The sequence below is a fragment of the Molothrus ater genome, chromosome 17, assembly GCF_012460135.2.
Source record: "Molothrus ater isolate BHLD 08-10-18 breed brown headed cowbird chromosome 17, BPBGC_Mater_1.1, whole genome shotgun sequence".
NCBI classification, from domain to species: Eukaryota; Metazoa; Chordata; class Aves; order Passeriformes; family Icteridae; genus Molothrus; species Molothrus ater.
In genome coordinates this window covers 3295056-3308925 of record NC_050494.2, presented here as the reverse complement: position 1 = coordinate 3308925, position 13870 = coordinate 3295056, and the positions used below count along the sequence as shown (strand labels likewise).

Below are 13870 nucleotides of genomic sequence, written 5' to 3'. Positions count from 1 at the left end.
ATAGGTGATAGGTATTGGAAAGTAATTGTAAATATTGTATATGTAGTTTTTGGTTTAACAAGATAACACTGCCCCTGAGATGGGCAGAGTGCCTTGGACTGTCTTGCTGAGCAGACCTCGGCTGGACAGGAGAAAGAATTTTATAGATAAGGCACAATAAACAACCTTGAGAACGAGAACTGAAGAGCTCTGACTCCTTCTTCGACCACCGGGCTGGGAAAAGAGACTTTGTGACACATCTGGGGGTCACTGTGAGCAGCAGAGATCCTGAGAGTGCTTGAAAGGCAAAACTCATGGCTGCTTCAGCTCTAATTGCAGCTGAAGCTTTATTGTGTGCATATAAATGTGGAATTAAAATGATTTATTTCTACATCCTGTTCTTTTGCCATATAATGTGTTCATTTTGACAAATTCCATGTTTACTTTCCCTCCATAGGGGTGAAGAAAGGAGACCGGGTTTCCATCTACCTGCCAATGATCCTGGAGCTGGTTGTAGCCATGCTTGCCTGTGCCAGGATTGGAGCTCTGCACTCTGTTGTGGTAGGAACAAGCTCTTTGTGCTGCCCTTGGTGCTGAGCTCTGAGGGGAGCAGCTCTTGGTTTGGGAGAGGAGCTGGAAAGATGAGTGCTGACCATGAGATGGATGGAAGCTCAATTAAGATGCTGCTGTTTGCCTGCATTAACTGTGCAATGAGCTCCTTTAGCTCTCTCCATCAGTGCCTGTCGTGAATCATTTGCCTTGGGTGAACAGCACAGGAGCTGAGGGCTGTGGGCTGGGTTTCTGTGTGTCCTTGCTGACTCTGCTGTGTGCTCTCTGGCAGTTTGCAGGTTTCTCTGCTGACTCCCTTTGCGAGCGGATCCTTGACTGCGGTTGCTCTCTCCTCATCACAGCAGGTAAAACACATGTCTGAGCAACTCTCTTCCTGTTACCTGCCTGAAAGATCTTTATTTTAAAAGCCTGGAAGTGGAAGAGAGAAAGCCAGTGCCTCAGCTGAGCCTCCCAAAGCGGGTGCAGTGCTGTAGCTGTGCCCAAATGCTGCTTCCCACTCCACACACGTGGTGAAGCCTCTGAGCAGCCCCTCAGTTTGTCCTGTAAAGCTTGATGTCACCAGCTGCTAAAAGAATGTTTCCAAACACTTCTCATCCATGTTTCTCCTGAAAATCAGCCAGATGTTTGCAAGATGTATCATGAGGGAGGCCTAATGTAAGAATTCCCACCCTTCCCAGTTTTAAGGACATTTCTGCTGCAGCTCCCGGCCTTGTAAAGCAAAGGATGAAGAGTGTGGCAGTAGTTGCATGTAAGCCACTGCATATCCCCAGCTGTTTTTTCCAAAAGTGCAAGAAACAGTGTTTTTATTAATTCCCATGGCATGAAAAGGACCCACTAAACTGCAGTCTGTATTCTGGATGCATTGGATTATTTCCCACAGAATATTCCCAAGAGATTTGCCAGGTCAAACTGGGACCTCTCCCAGGGAAGGAATTCCACCGTGTCTTTTGGCATCTGTTTCTCTGGGCTAATAAAAGGCTGCATTAGGAGAGCTTTCCCATCAGCTGTTTGTCTGCTTCCCCTCACTCCAGTGCATGAGTCTGAAACTCTGCCCTCCTGAAACTGCTTGTTGCTCCAGCTGCCTCAGGCTGCCTTGGCTGGGAAATCCTCCTGACATTTTCCTCACCGTTTTGCAGATGCTTTTTATCGAGGGGACAAACTGGTCAACTTGAAGCAGATTGCAGACGAAGCCATCCGGAAATGTATAGACAAGTAAGTTTGGATTCCCTTCTAGAAAAGGGCATTGCTGCCAGAATCTGCTCCTGCACAAGTGGGAGTTGTTAAAGGTGGGCAGACTCTGCAGCAGGTCTGACACAAACAGTCATCAGATGTTACAGAAAGGGAAATAATCCTGCTGAAATGACTTTGCCAAGCTTACAGACACAGCATCTGTGTAGCTTGTGTGAGACTGAACGTGGGTTTGAGTGTTAGATCAAACATGGAAATTCAGGGCAGATAGTCTGCACATTACAAATTCAAGCTCTTTAAGAAAACATAAGTCTTTATGTCTGTAAAATAGGTACCTGGGAGGACAGAAGTGATCCTGAAGCTGGGAGTTAACTGATGGAGACCATGTTGATACCCTGAGCAGGGTTGAAGGGAAATAAGATCATTCTGTCAGTGTTCTGTAGGCTGTCTTTTCCCTCAGAAGGGGGCAAACACCTACACTTTCCTTGAGGTATAATCAGGCTTTGGAAGCTTTTCCTCCCTCTGAGGCAGTCAGTCATGCCTAGGGGCTGGAGCAGCCACTAACATCTCTTGGTGGAGGGCTTGTTCCTGGTCAGAGGCAGGCAAATTTGGGATTTGTAAGGAATCTCCACAGCAGTGTCCTCGGAGAGAGACTTGTGGAACCCCCAGGAGTCACACCTGATAAATCCCCAGTAAGCTCAGACTGGTTTTGCTGTCTGAGCTGTTCCTGTGGCTGGTGTCATTGGAAATTCATGGAGTACCTGGAGTTTGCATGGCAGCAAATGCTCCAGCCCGACAAAAGGAGCTCCAGGCCCCTGCCCTGCCTCCAGTGCTACCTGTGAATCCCAGGAAGGGCTGGCTCAGCCCCTGAGCAGCCCAGTGTGACAGCTCCTTCTTTTTACAGGGGATCCTCTTTGAAAAAGTGCATTGTGGTGAAGCACCTGGGCAGGGAAGAGGTAGCAGTGGACGGGACCTGCAGCAAGTCTCCTCCTCTGAAAAGGCTGTGCCAGGAAGTGCAGGTGTGTTCCTGGTGGCATGAGAGGGGGGTTTTATTACCACAGGCCAGAGACCAGCAAATTGATCAGTGCAAAACCACCTCAGTGATTCCCTGGACACTCCTGTTCCTGTTTTCACCCCTCCTTGCTGACGTTGCTGTGTGAGTGGTTGAAAAATGGTTCCTTTTCCTTACCAAGACTCTCTCCCTGCTGCTTCCTTTAACTCCTTCACAAGCTGCCAGCCCAGAGGACCCCTGGGTACATCTTCCAAAGCCACTAGGGACAAGATGGCCATTTTCCTCTGCCCAGTACAAGGCTTTTCCTTCCTCACCCTTTGTCTCTCTCCCCTTGTGTGCAGAGCCCGATGCTGTGCTGCACTGCAGCTGTCACAGTGGCAGCAGGAGAGGACACCCAGGAGATTTGTGCTCATGGTGTGAGCTCAGGGCAGCAATCCTCTGCTGAGAGCAGTGCAGGGGCTGTGCAGCTGCCACAGGGACTCTGTCAGCTCTCAGGCTGGGGCTTTCATTTGCAGCTAGAGATGAAAGGATGTGGGCCAGAGGCATGTGGTGAGACAGGGGTGGAAGGAGGAGGTGTCCTGGGGCTGTGGCTGCTTGCTGAGACTGCTGAGCAGCCCTGCTGTGCCCAGCCCTTACCTGCTCCAGAGGTTACTTTCAGCTACCCCACAGCTCCAAATCTTGCCACGTTGTCTTCTGTCCCTCTGTGTTGGGTGATTATTTGCACTGAGTTATCCCCAGGCTGCTGCTGGCTCAGAAATGGGTTGTGTTTGGGGAGTATTTGAGCTTTAGACTCTGCTTTCAGGAGGAGTGGTCTGTGCACATCCCTGGAACAAGAAGCCCAGCAGATTCTCTACCTTTGAGTTATTTTCCCTCGTTCAGCTGTGTTCATTTTATTGGGGTGTTGCTCTCTGTTTGACAGCCTGGCCATGTTCCTTGGCCTGCTCTGCCCTTTCTCTTGTGAGAGCAGGGTAGATGCAATGAATGGGAAAACTGGAGCAGACCAGCCTTTCTGTGTGAGGTTTCCCTGGCAGGGTGATTGCAGGGCAGCCTGTCCCTGTGCTGGTTCCAGTAGGTGAGGTGAGGTTTTTGTGCAGAATGTTCTGGGGGAGGCTGCAGGGTGTCTCTTACCCTTTGGCTCTCTTTACTCCCCTTGTTTCCATACTTTATTAAGGATTCTTTCCCTCGTGGGTGCATTTTTACAGTTCCATTGGCTTGTGTGAGGCTATTGGATGGTCTGTGGGCTGTGTGCTGGCTCTGTGCCTCTGTTCCCAGCCAGCCATGTGCAGGGGGTGGCCTTGGGGACCTGCCCTGGGGGCAGCTGGTACCCTGGGAAGGTGATGGAAATGGGCAGGCTTCTGCTCAGAGGGCATCTCCTGGCCTGGCCCTGGACCTGAGCATTTTCCAGCCTGCCAGGTGGTGATTTTCCAGCCTTTCCAGCATCCAGGCCTGTGGGCTTCCAGCTCCCTGACAGCAAAGCCCAGTATGGATCCTCCCCTTCCCAGATTTCACACCCTCTTTGTGGATTTTTAACAGGAAAAAAAGACTGAAAGCTCACAGAGACTCCATCCCAAGGTATTTACACACAGCACTGCCTTCCTCTTTTTGGCACCTCCCTTCTGCTTCCCATGCAGCTCCCCACCTCCCTTAACTGCTCTGGCTGCCCAGCCACACGTGCCCTCCTAACCGTGGTGCCAGCAGCTGCATGGCAGTGACAGAGCCCACCCAGCTTGGCAGAGCTGCCCAGGCCCTGGGCGTGAGTGCAGTGCCAGCAGTGCTTCAGAAACACCCACATGGGTGACCCCTGGGAGTGCAGAGCCCTGGGATGTCAGCATCCAGGCCAGGCTTTGTCTGTCTGCCTTTCAAAAGCAGCTCTCACAATGATCTTCCCTTCGTGAGGAGCCTGGCAGGGGGCACCTGCAGCAAACCTGCATCTCCAGAGCCAGCATCTGATCTCCTGCCTCATCCAAGGAGCTGTGACCCCCAGAGCAGGCAGGCAGAGACTCACAGTGCCATGCTCTGACCTCCTCCCTGGGGTCTGGGTGCTAAATCAGGGATCCTTCAAGGAGGGATGCAAGAGAAAACTGCTGAATAGCCTTGGGCTTGTTTGGCACCTCCTGGTGCCTTGCTGGGAGCTTGCTGGTGGCACAGAATTGTGGCAATTGCTTTGCCAGGTAAAACCAGGAGCCTGAGGGTCCATGAAAGCTTTCCAAGTGTGCTCAGTTGTGCCAAACTGTCAAGCAGCTGATGTCCCCTGCCCATGTGTGCGGGAGCTGTGGGGTCCCAGTGCCTCCAGATGTCTCAAGAACATCTTTAGGGCTGCAGAGAGTCACCATGGGGCTGCTCTCTGTGTTCCCCAGCTGAGGGAGCTGTGGTGAGCCTGGCTTTGTGAGGGGGAAATGTGCAGGGCTCTGGGTCAGGTCCTGCCCTCACAGAGATGTGAGAAGTGGAGGTCTGAGGTGAGGCTGGGGCTTGTTCCCTGCCCAGCTTCTCCCAGGCTTCTCTGGGGAAAGGTGAGAAGGTCAGGGGAAGTTAAATCTTGCCCTGAGCTGTGCCACCACCCTGGAGAGATGGGGAGCCAGAACAACCCTCAGGGTGACCTCTGCCCATCAGCCACAGGCTTGGTGGCTCTGTCACAGCTCTGGCATCTTCAGTCAGCAGTGCTGGATGGCTCTGCATTGGTGCAGTCACTTCTTAGCTGGGTAGCTATTACCTAAAAACCCAGAGAACAGATATTTTTGGGGGCCTGCAGGGCCAAGCAGTGTGAGCCCACAGTGCTGCTGTCCAGCTCGGTCCATGCTGCCATCAGGGTCCCCACAAGGCCTGTGGGACAGGTGGCTGTGGGACAGGTGGCTGTGCTTGCTGCTTGGCTGTAGGACTGCAGCTCAGGGCAGCCCCAGGGCAGGAGGAGCCTGGCAGTGGGAACAGCCCAGAGCAGCTGCTGCCAGCCTCTCCTGGCTGCTGCTGCCACCCACGGGGGTTCATCACCATCACCTGTGGTCTGGACACTGCTTCAGACACGGCCTTGCAGCCAGACTGTATTTGAAGGTTTCCCTTGTGGCAGTGGGCTGTGAAAAGGAGCTTTGGGAGTGGGAGCTGCAGCTCTGGTGCATGGTTTGCAGCAGGCTGTGTTGTGAACATCCCCCTCCATGGCCTGTGATGGGGGAAAGGTTTGGGCTCTGCTCCTGATCCCCCCTCTCTTGTTTTTGGACAAGCCTGTTCCCAATCTTGTGCTTTCCTCAGACGCCCTGGAACCCAGCCATGGACACGTGGTGGCATGAGCTGGTGGGTGGTGCCAGCACAGAGTGTGAGCCCGAGTGGTGTGACGCCGAGGACGAGCTCTTCATCCTCTACACGAGCGGCTCCACTGGAAAACCCAAGGTGTGCTCCCAGCTCCCTGCACGGCTCAGGCTGAGCCCTGGGGACCCCTCAGCTGGGGGAACTGGTGTGGGGGGAGCTGGGAGGCCCCAGCACAAGGAGGAGACACGGAGGTCTCAGAAAAGGGCTGTGCTGGTCATTCCTGCTCAGCTGCTGTTGGAGTCAGCGATGCTCAGCTGGGCCTGGCAGTGTGAGGGTGATGGTGGGAGCTCACTCACCCTGACATTTCTGTGCCTTCTCCTTGCAGGGTGTGCTGCACACCGTGGGTGGGTACATGATTTTTGCTGCCACCTCCTTCAAATACGTGTTTGATTACCAGCCTGAGGATGTGTACTGGTGCACGGCTGACATCGGGTGGATAACGGGCCATTCCTACCTCACCTACGGCCCCCTGGCCAACGGGGCCACCAGCGTGTTGGTGAGTGCCCTGTGCCCCTGGGGGCTGTCACTCCAGGAAAAGGGAGCTGGTGGTGCTGAGCTGCACCCCTGCATTGCTCTGTGAGGGCTCTGTGAGGAAGGGTGGTGCTCTCCAGGGAGGACATGATGACTTCTCGGGGGAGTCGTTTGTGTGGGGCTTTTTCTACAAACATTTCTGTAGTTTTTCAAACTGTTTCAAACTGCTCCCCTGTTTCTTTCCCATAAAAGTACAAGCCTTGTGTACCAATGAAGCCAGGGCTGCTCTGACTTAATGCAGAAACTCAATCAGGGAGTGATGTTTTCCCTGCTGACGCTGATTTGACAACTTGTTGTTTAACTCCTGTGCCTGTATCTCTCTTGGCAGTGTAACAGATCAGGGAGCCAGAGACCTGTGCCCAAGAATCCCCAGGGAAATGCAAGCAGGAAAATCACTGTTATGTTGGGGGAGGCCTTTTGGGGGTTCTTGGTACTTTGGGTTGTGATTCTGTCACAGTGTTTGGACCTCTTGCCCTTTGCCACGAGGGCAGGGTCAGTTGGGCTGGTGGGACTGTGTCACTGTGGTGGCCACCCAAGTGCCTGTGCTGCAAGGGGGTGTCAGGGGACATCTGCTAGGCTGAGGGGGGATGCCATCTGCCCAGTGAGGGGGTTCTTGACCCAGGCTGGTTTCACTGCGTACCCCTATAAGCACATGCTGGGTCCAGCTGCTGTTTGGCTCCTCCTGCTTGCGCAGGTGCTGCAGGTGGGGAGCAGTGAGGAACAGCTGTGTCACTGCTCTGTCTCCTGCTCAGTTTGAAGGCGTCCCCACCTACCCAGATGTTGGCAGGATGTGGAGCATCATTGACAAGTACAAGGTGACCAAGTTCTACACAGCACCCACGGCCATCCGCCTGCTGATGAAGTACGGCGAGGAGCCCGTCAAAAAGTGAGTGCCAGTCCCAGGGGAAGGAGGATGTTGCTTTGCACAGCAGGCTTGACTGGGAGGTGCCAAAATGACCCAGGTCTCCTCTCCTCCCCTGTGGAAAATTGCTGAGAAATCTCTGACCTGTACCTGGAAGGTGCATTTTGGGTAGCCCAGGGGTTCCTCCAGGCTCTGCTGTGCAGCAGGCTCACAGCTCCATAACCTGCTGAGCCCCTGCCAGCCCCCTCCTCTCTGCAGGCACAGCAGGAAGTCCCTGAAGGTGCTGGGGACCGTGGGTGAGCCCATCAACCCCGAGGCCTGGCTGTGGTACTACCGTGTGGTGGGAGAGGAGAGGTGCCCCATTGTGGACACCTTCTGGCAGACAGAGACGGTGAGTCCTTGCTGGGTGTCCCTGGCACCTCTCTGTCCCGTGTGCTCCCTGCAGGGCCTCCTTGCAGCTTTCCCACAGTGGGGTCTGTGGGGTCTGTTTGTTTGGTCTGCCCAGGAAACTCCTAATGTGCTCCTTCTCTTCCTATCCTGCAACTCAGGCAGGCTCCAAAAGGAGAAACCTTCCTCTCCCAAAGGTCTCTTCCTGACTCTGCTCTGGCCACTGCTCTCTTTCCTCTCTTTCTCTCCACCAGCTCTAAATCTGTGCCCAGATTCCCCATCCACTGCCATATCCTTCCCAGGGCTCACACCTCTCTTGAGTAGCCCTGCCTGGGATGTGCTGTTCCCAGAGCTGATGGCACAGCTGTGGGATGGACTGGCATGGCCCAAACTCACTGGTTTTTGTCTCTCTTTGCAGGGAGGCCACATGCTGACACCCCTTCCTGCTGCCACCCCCATGAAGCCAGGCTCTGCCGTGAGTACTTGTGTTCTCCTCCCCAGGAGCCTCAGCAGGGCCCTGGCTGTGCCATGGCTGGGTGGTTGCAGCCTGCCAGGGGCTGGGGGGACAGTGGTTCTTATGGGGGAGGTGACCACCACCCAAAATCCCAGGCCCCATGTACCACAGCTCTCCAAAGCTGCCCTTGCCCTGCCTCCCACTCCCTCTGGTTAATGGGGGTCTAATGCAGGGATTCATCTCCATCTCTCCTTTCTCCCTGGTCCTCATGGCAGACATTCCCCTTTTTTGGTGTGGTCCCTGCCATCCTGAGCGATTCGGGGGAAGAGCTGGAAGGAGAAGCAGAAGGTTACCTGGTAAGGAAGGGCTGATCTTCCCCACCCTCCTTTGTCCATTCCCTGTGAGCTCTGGGACATTCCTGGTAGAATACCCACATCTTTTGGCCCATGGAAGGGGTAGAGTCTCCATCCCTGGAAGTGTTCAGAAAATGTGTGGAAGTGGCACTTGAGGACATGGTGATTGTGGGTGATGGTTGGACTTTTCCAACCTTAAAAAATTTGTGATTCTGCCTCCACTAACTCTAGTCCACACACCCTTGGGTGGTGGCAACTCCCTCCAAGGCCATAACTATGGGAGCTTTTGCAGCTGATCACTAAATGCACATGTGGGCAAGGCAGGAGGATGGGAACAACAGCTCAGCCAAGCTCCTTCCCCCTGGCCAAAGCTGGTGGGACTTTCCCAGTGGATCAGCACTGCCAGCAAGTGTCTGAGTGCTGTTTATGGCTGCCTGACATCTCTCTCCCCGTGGTGCAAGCCTGGGTTGTTGCTTTGGCTGCCACTGCCCAGCTGTGTGTGTCCCACCCCAGGTGTTTAAGCAGCCCTGGCCAGGGATCATGCGCACGCTCTACGGAAAGCACCAGCAGTTTGAAACCATTTACTTCCAGAAGTTCCCTGGGTACTACGTGACAGGAGATGGTAAGGGGCTGCAGGCTGCTGTGGTCACAGGGGCCTGGGGACAGCAGAGGGAATCTTGCCCTGTCCTGCCCTCAGAATCCCTTATCAGTTGCTCTGAGGGCTGGCACTGCCGCCTCACACTCATTTCTGGCTATTTTTAGGTTGCAGAAGAGATAAAGATGGTTATTACTGGATCACAGGGCGAATTGATGACATGTTGAATGTTTCTGGTAAGAAAGAGTTTTGTCTTCAGTGGGGACCAGTGTGCTTTGTGACACTTCTGCATCCATTTCAAAAGCCACCTTCTTTCTGGGGATGGTTCTGCACCTGTGATTCTGCTCAGCAACTTGTCCTCAAGGTGGATCCAGTTTCTGGGTCAGGGTTATTTCAGGGACACACAAGCCTGAGACTTGGTAACTTCCTGCACCATTTTCCCTGGAGACAAAGCCTTGGAAGGAAGGAACCTTCTGTAACCAGCCAGGACACCTTGCTGAAGGATTTAGGGCCACAGGGAATCACAGAGTTTGGGCAGGACCATGGGGTTGCTAATCCAACCTGCTGCTCCATGGAGGGCTCACTTCAAAGCTGGATTGGGCTGCTCAGAGCTCTGAAGATTCTCCCACCTCTCTCAGCTGAGTCTTTGAGATTCAGCTGCTTCTCAGCCCATCATTTTCCATGTAATCTGTTTATAGCTCCCTCCCTCCTTTCCTGGAACCTGTATCCTCCAGGGATGTCCTGCTGGCTCTGAGGTGCTGCTTTACTTGTCCCTGGGTCAAATTAGATCCTTTCACCTGACCAGCAGTGCCTGATTCTCCACCAATTGATCTCATTCTGGGAGTTGACCATTTTGCTGTGGCTTTCTGTGGCAGCAGTGCTGGGGTGGAAGGTCAGAGCACAGGTACAGGAGCAGAGGTGTGCAGGACTGAGTTGTGCCCCTGCCCCAGGATGTGGAGTGTCACTGCCCCTCCCCACAGCACTGGGCTGGAGCCTGGACTCTGCAGATCCAACCTCTTGCTCTGCACCTCCAGCTGACCGTGTGGGCAGGTCTCCTCTTGCCAAATCCAGCCTGTGCCTTGGAAAGGCATCACTGTGAACTGCTGATGATCTGTTCCAGAAAGAAGCCTAAAGGTGGGAGGGGGAACAGCCAAGGGAGGTGGTCTCTGCAGGTGGGTGACACCTGGCAGCTTCCAGAGCGCTGCTGAAATGAGTGTCACTGTGCAACTGTTGGCCTTCCCCAAGCACATCAAACTGATGCTCTCAGATCTGTAGTTTAGGGCCTTTTACAGCCTCAGGCCTCTTGCTGCAGGTCTGTAAAGCTTTGTCTCCCCCTTGTTCGCAGGCCACTTGCTGAGCACGGCGGAGGTGGAGTCAGCCCTGGTGGAGCACCCGGCGGTGGCCGAGGCTGCCGTGGTCAGCCACCCCCACCCCCTGAAGGGAGAGTGCCTCTACTGCTTTGTGACCCTGAGAGAGGGCTACGAGTTCAGCAAGAACCTCACAGATGAGCTCAAAAAACAAGGTAGCAACAGGCAAATACTGGGGAGCAGGGAGGGGGAGGACAGGTGCTGGAGGGGTTAAAGGCTTGGGTGCTTGCCTGTGGTCTGGGGAATGCAGCGTGGACAAGTGCCACAAGGTGCCTCTTGATTACACAGCAGGCTGACAAAGACTAAAATTAGTTCTTCCAGCCTTTGGCTGCTCATGTGATGCCATCTCTGCCTCGTGGGAGCTGGCAGCCCTGTGAGGGACTGGGGTGCTCAGCAGGCTTTTGTTTGCAGCAGGGCTTTCCCTGGCAGACTGGGCCATCCTGAGAGGATTATGGGGTTGCTTTAGGGTGGTGCTCTGGGTGTTTGTGCTCTGCTCTCAAGGAGCTGTTTCACTGCAAACTGCAGCATTGATTGCACCAAACAGACCCATGGCAGCTTCTTCTCTGGAGGAACCCAAGAGTGAATTTGAATCAATCCCTGCTCTGTCAAAATGATCATGGTGTTGGTTGTGGCTGTTAGGGAGGTCTCTGGAAGATGGAGGGACTGAAGAAATGAGTACTCTCAGTGTTGGGGAGATGTGCTTTTGGCTCTGTTGGCATTGCAGGTCTTCTTGTCCCCTCCCACTGTGTGGAGGCTCAGGTGCAGCAGCCCCAGGCACTGCCCTGCCAGGTGTCCCAGGAGCTGGGCTTTGTGTCTTTAACCTTCTGTCCTTCTGTCATGGAAAGGATGTGTGGCTTCTCCTCATCCCTACAATGAAAATCTCTTCTTTTTTTTGCAGTCAGAGAAAAAATTGGGCCCATAGCAACACCTGATTACATCCAGTACGCCCCCAGCCTGCCCAAAACTCGCTCAGGTGAGTTCCAGGGCTGGTGCTGGGCAGGACTGGACAGTTCCTGCCAGTGGAAGTTGAGCAGCCCTGCTCTGCTTGTCCAGGGCTGCTCAGATGAGGGGAGGTACAAGCTCAGCGTGAGCAGGATGTGCAGGTCTGGTACTTCCACTTCTGCTAAGGATGCTGGAGATCCTGACTCCTGGGGAGAGGGACTTCTTATATGGACACATAATGAAGGACCAGGGGTGATGGTTTTCAACTGGTGAAGGCAGGTGTACATTAAAGAGACATAAGGAAGGGATTGTACCCTGTGAGGGTGGGCAGGCCCTGGCACAGGGTGCCCAGAGCAGCTGGGGCTGCTCCTGAATCCCTGGAAATGCCCAAGGCCAGGTTGGATGGGGCTTGGAGCAGCCTGGGACAGTGAAAGCTGTTCCTGCCCATGGCAGGGGCTTGGAAAGAGATGATCTTTAAGGTCTTTTCCAACCAGACCATCCAGGGATTCTGACTGCTTCCCTTTCTTGGCTGTCATTACAGGAAAGATCACCAGGCGGATATTGAGGAAGATTGCCAAAAATGACCAAGATCTGGGGGACATCTCCACCTTGGCAGACCCGGGCATCATCACACAGCTTTTCAACAGCAGATGTGACACTAAGCAGTAGCAGCAGGACCTGTTCCTGCTGAGCAGAACAGTGGCAGTGGCATCTGATGAGCAGGTCCCTCCAACAGCCACTGCCTGCCCGGGAAGGAAACCTTCACCTGTTGAATTGAATGTACCAATGGTAGGAACGAGGAGAGTCTGGCTCTGGAGAGGCCGTGTCCATGCCCTGGATGAGGTGTCTGTCATGTTCCAGATGGATGTCACACATCTGAGGGTCAGCCTGGTGCACAGAGGGACTCATCCTCCTCCTTTTTCAGCACCTCGTTCTTGATTTTAATTTAATTTGGGGGGGTCGGGGAGAGGGTGTTAATTTACTTATGTCTGGAGGGGCCCTGGCACCTTGTGCACAGTGGGAAGGAGCTTTGGGGGTTGCAGGGGAAGTGATGCTGGAGTTACTCAATGCAGGCAGGCCTGGGAGGGGCATCCACCACTGCCCACAGAGCAGCTGAGCTTCCTTTTGTGCTTGGAGTGCTGCAGGAGCACTGCAGCAGCCACACCATCACTGCACGGCTGTGCTCATCCTGCATCCACTGGCCTGCTGCTAGCACAGCTTCCTGCAGCCTGCAGGGCAGTGGGGCAAGGCTCCAGGGAGCTCTGGGCTTTAAACAGATTTTTGGGGCAATCTGATACCAAGATCTGCTGCTCCTCACTGTGTGGTGCCAGCTGGTGCATTGTCCCCAGTCCAGGGTCCTTCACTGGCCATGACACCACAGGGAGCCAGCAAGGGAAAGGCCTTGGTGTGACATTTCCATAGAGCCCCAGTTTCTCCAGCCCTGCTGGACCAGCTCACAGCTGAAGCAGAGCTGGAGCAGCTGGATGCTCCTTTTGTGTCCTGGGGGAAGATGGAGAGGAAATGGAGCCAGGCAGAGGCACCTTTCTCATGGCACCATGAGCACTGGCTACAGCAGAGAAACCAAGGCAGGCAGGGCTGTGGGAGTCCTACTCATTTCCTCATCAGGAGAAAATGGTGGGAGATGTTTAAAGTCAGTGTTTGCTTAAATCTGACCTGACTTAAGGATGATGAGACCTAAAGGCCCACAACCCTTTTCCCCAAGAGCCTTGACCACCACCAGGGTCCTGCCAAAGCCATCCTTCCTCCAGTGAAGGTCCTTTAACTCCAGCCAGGGCTGAGCTGGGGCTCATACCTCCTTTGCAATGTCTATGAAACCTGCATGTGAACTCTTTGATTTTGCACTTAAACCAAAGGAGAGCTGGGCTTTAAAACTTGCTGCAGCAGCTGTTTTGGGGAGTGCCAGTGACCAGGGGTTACCTGCAACCTGAGCTGACCTGGGGCTGGGAAGGAGAAGCTGCCTCTGGGTCAGGTGCTCAGGGCAGGTGTTGGGGTGCTCTGCTGCACTGTTGGCCAAGTCCCAAATCTCACTTGTTACCTGCTGCTCTCACTGGCACAGCACCTGTCACCTGTAACCTCGGTGCCTGCCTGTGTCCCATGTGCCCCCACAGCTCTGTACCACTGGATTGTGCCACCTTGGTGACAAGGATTCCTACATCATCGTTCCTCCTGTTACTACTCTTTGTCAGCTATGTAATTTTGGCTGGAAAACAGCAAGAATTTAATGCAGAATGGAATAAAATTCAAGAAAACAAAATGGAAACAAGCTTGGAGTGTGTGTGGGTGGTAGGTGCTTGTGTGCTGAGTCCAGGGTG

General features: G+C 54.0%; 1 protein-coding gene across 2 annotated transcripts in view; it reads left to right on the top strand.

Moving 5' to 3' along the window:
• The window catches only part of ACSS2 (acyl-CoA synthetase short chain family member 2), a 31652-nt gene extending 17831 nt beyond the window's left edge, over positions 1-13821 (top strand). The window contains exons 4-19 of one of the 2 annotated variants that reach the window (XM_036395698.2): positions 437-540; positions 821-893; positions 1686-1761; positions 2642-2756; positions 4283-4321; positions 5990-6127; positions 6372-6542; positions 7330-7463; positions 7698-7830; positions 8245-8301; positions 8556-8636; positions 9147-9255; positions 9396-9464; positions 10574-10750; positions 11494-11568; positions 12079-13821. In XM_036395698.2, coding sequence (XP_036251591.1) covers positions 437-540; positions 821-893; positions 1686-1761; positions 2642-2756; positions 4283-4321; positions 5990-6127; positions 6372-6542; positions 7330-7463; positions 7698-7830; positions 8245-8301; positions 8556-8636; positions 9147-9255; positions 9396-9464; positions 10574-10750; positions 11494-11568; positions 12079-12206 — 1679 coding nt within the window. In that variant the 3' untranslated portion in view covers positions 12207-13821. The remainder of the gene's footprint in view (positions 1-436; positions 541-820; positions 894-1685; positions 1762-2641; positions 2757-4282; positions 4322-5989; positions 6128-6371; positions 6543-7329; positions 7464-7697; positions 7831-8244; positions 8302-8555; positions 8637-9146; positions 9256-9395; positions 9465-10573; positions 10751-11493; positions 11569-12078) is intronic. The other variant, XM_036395699.2, reaches the window with a different exon arrangement.
• Positions 13822-13870: the final 49 nt, after the last annotated feature.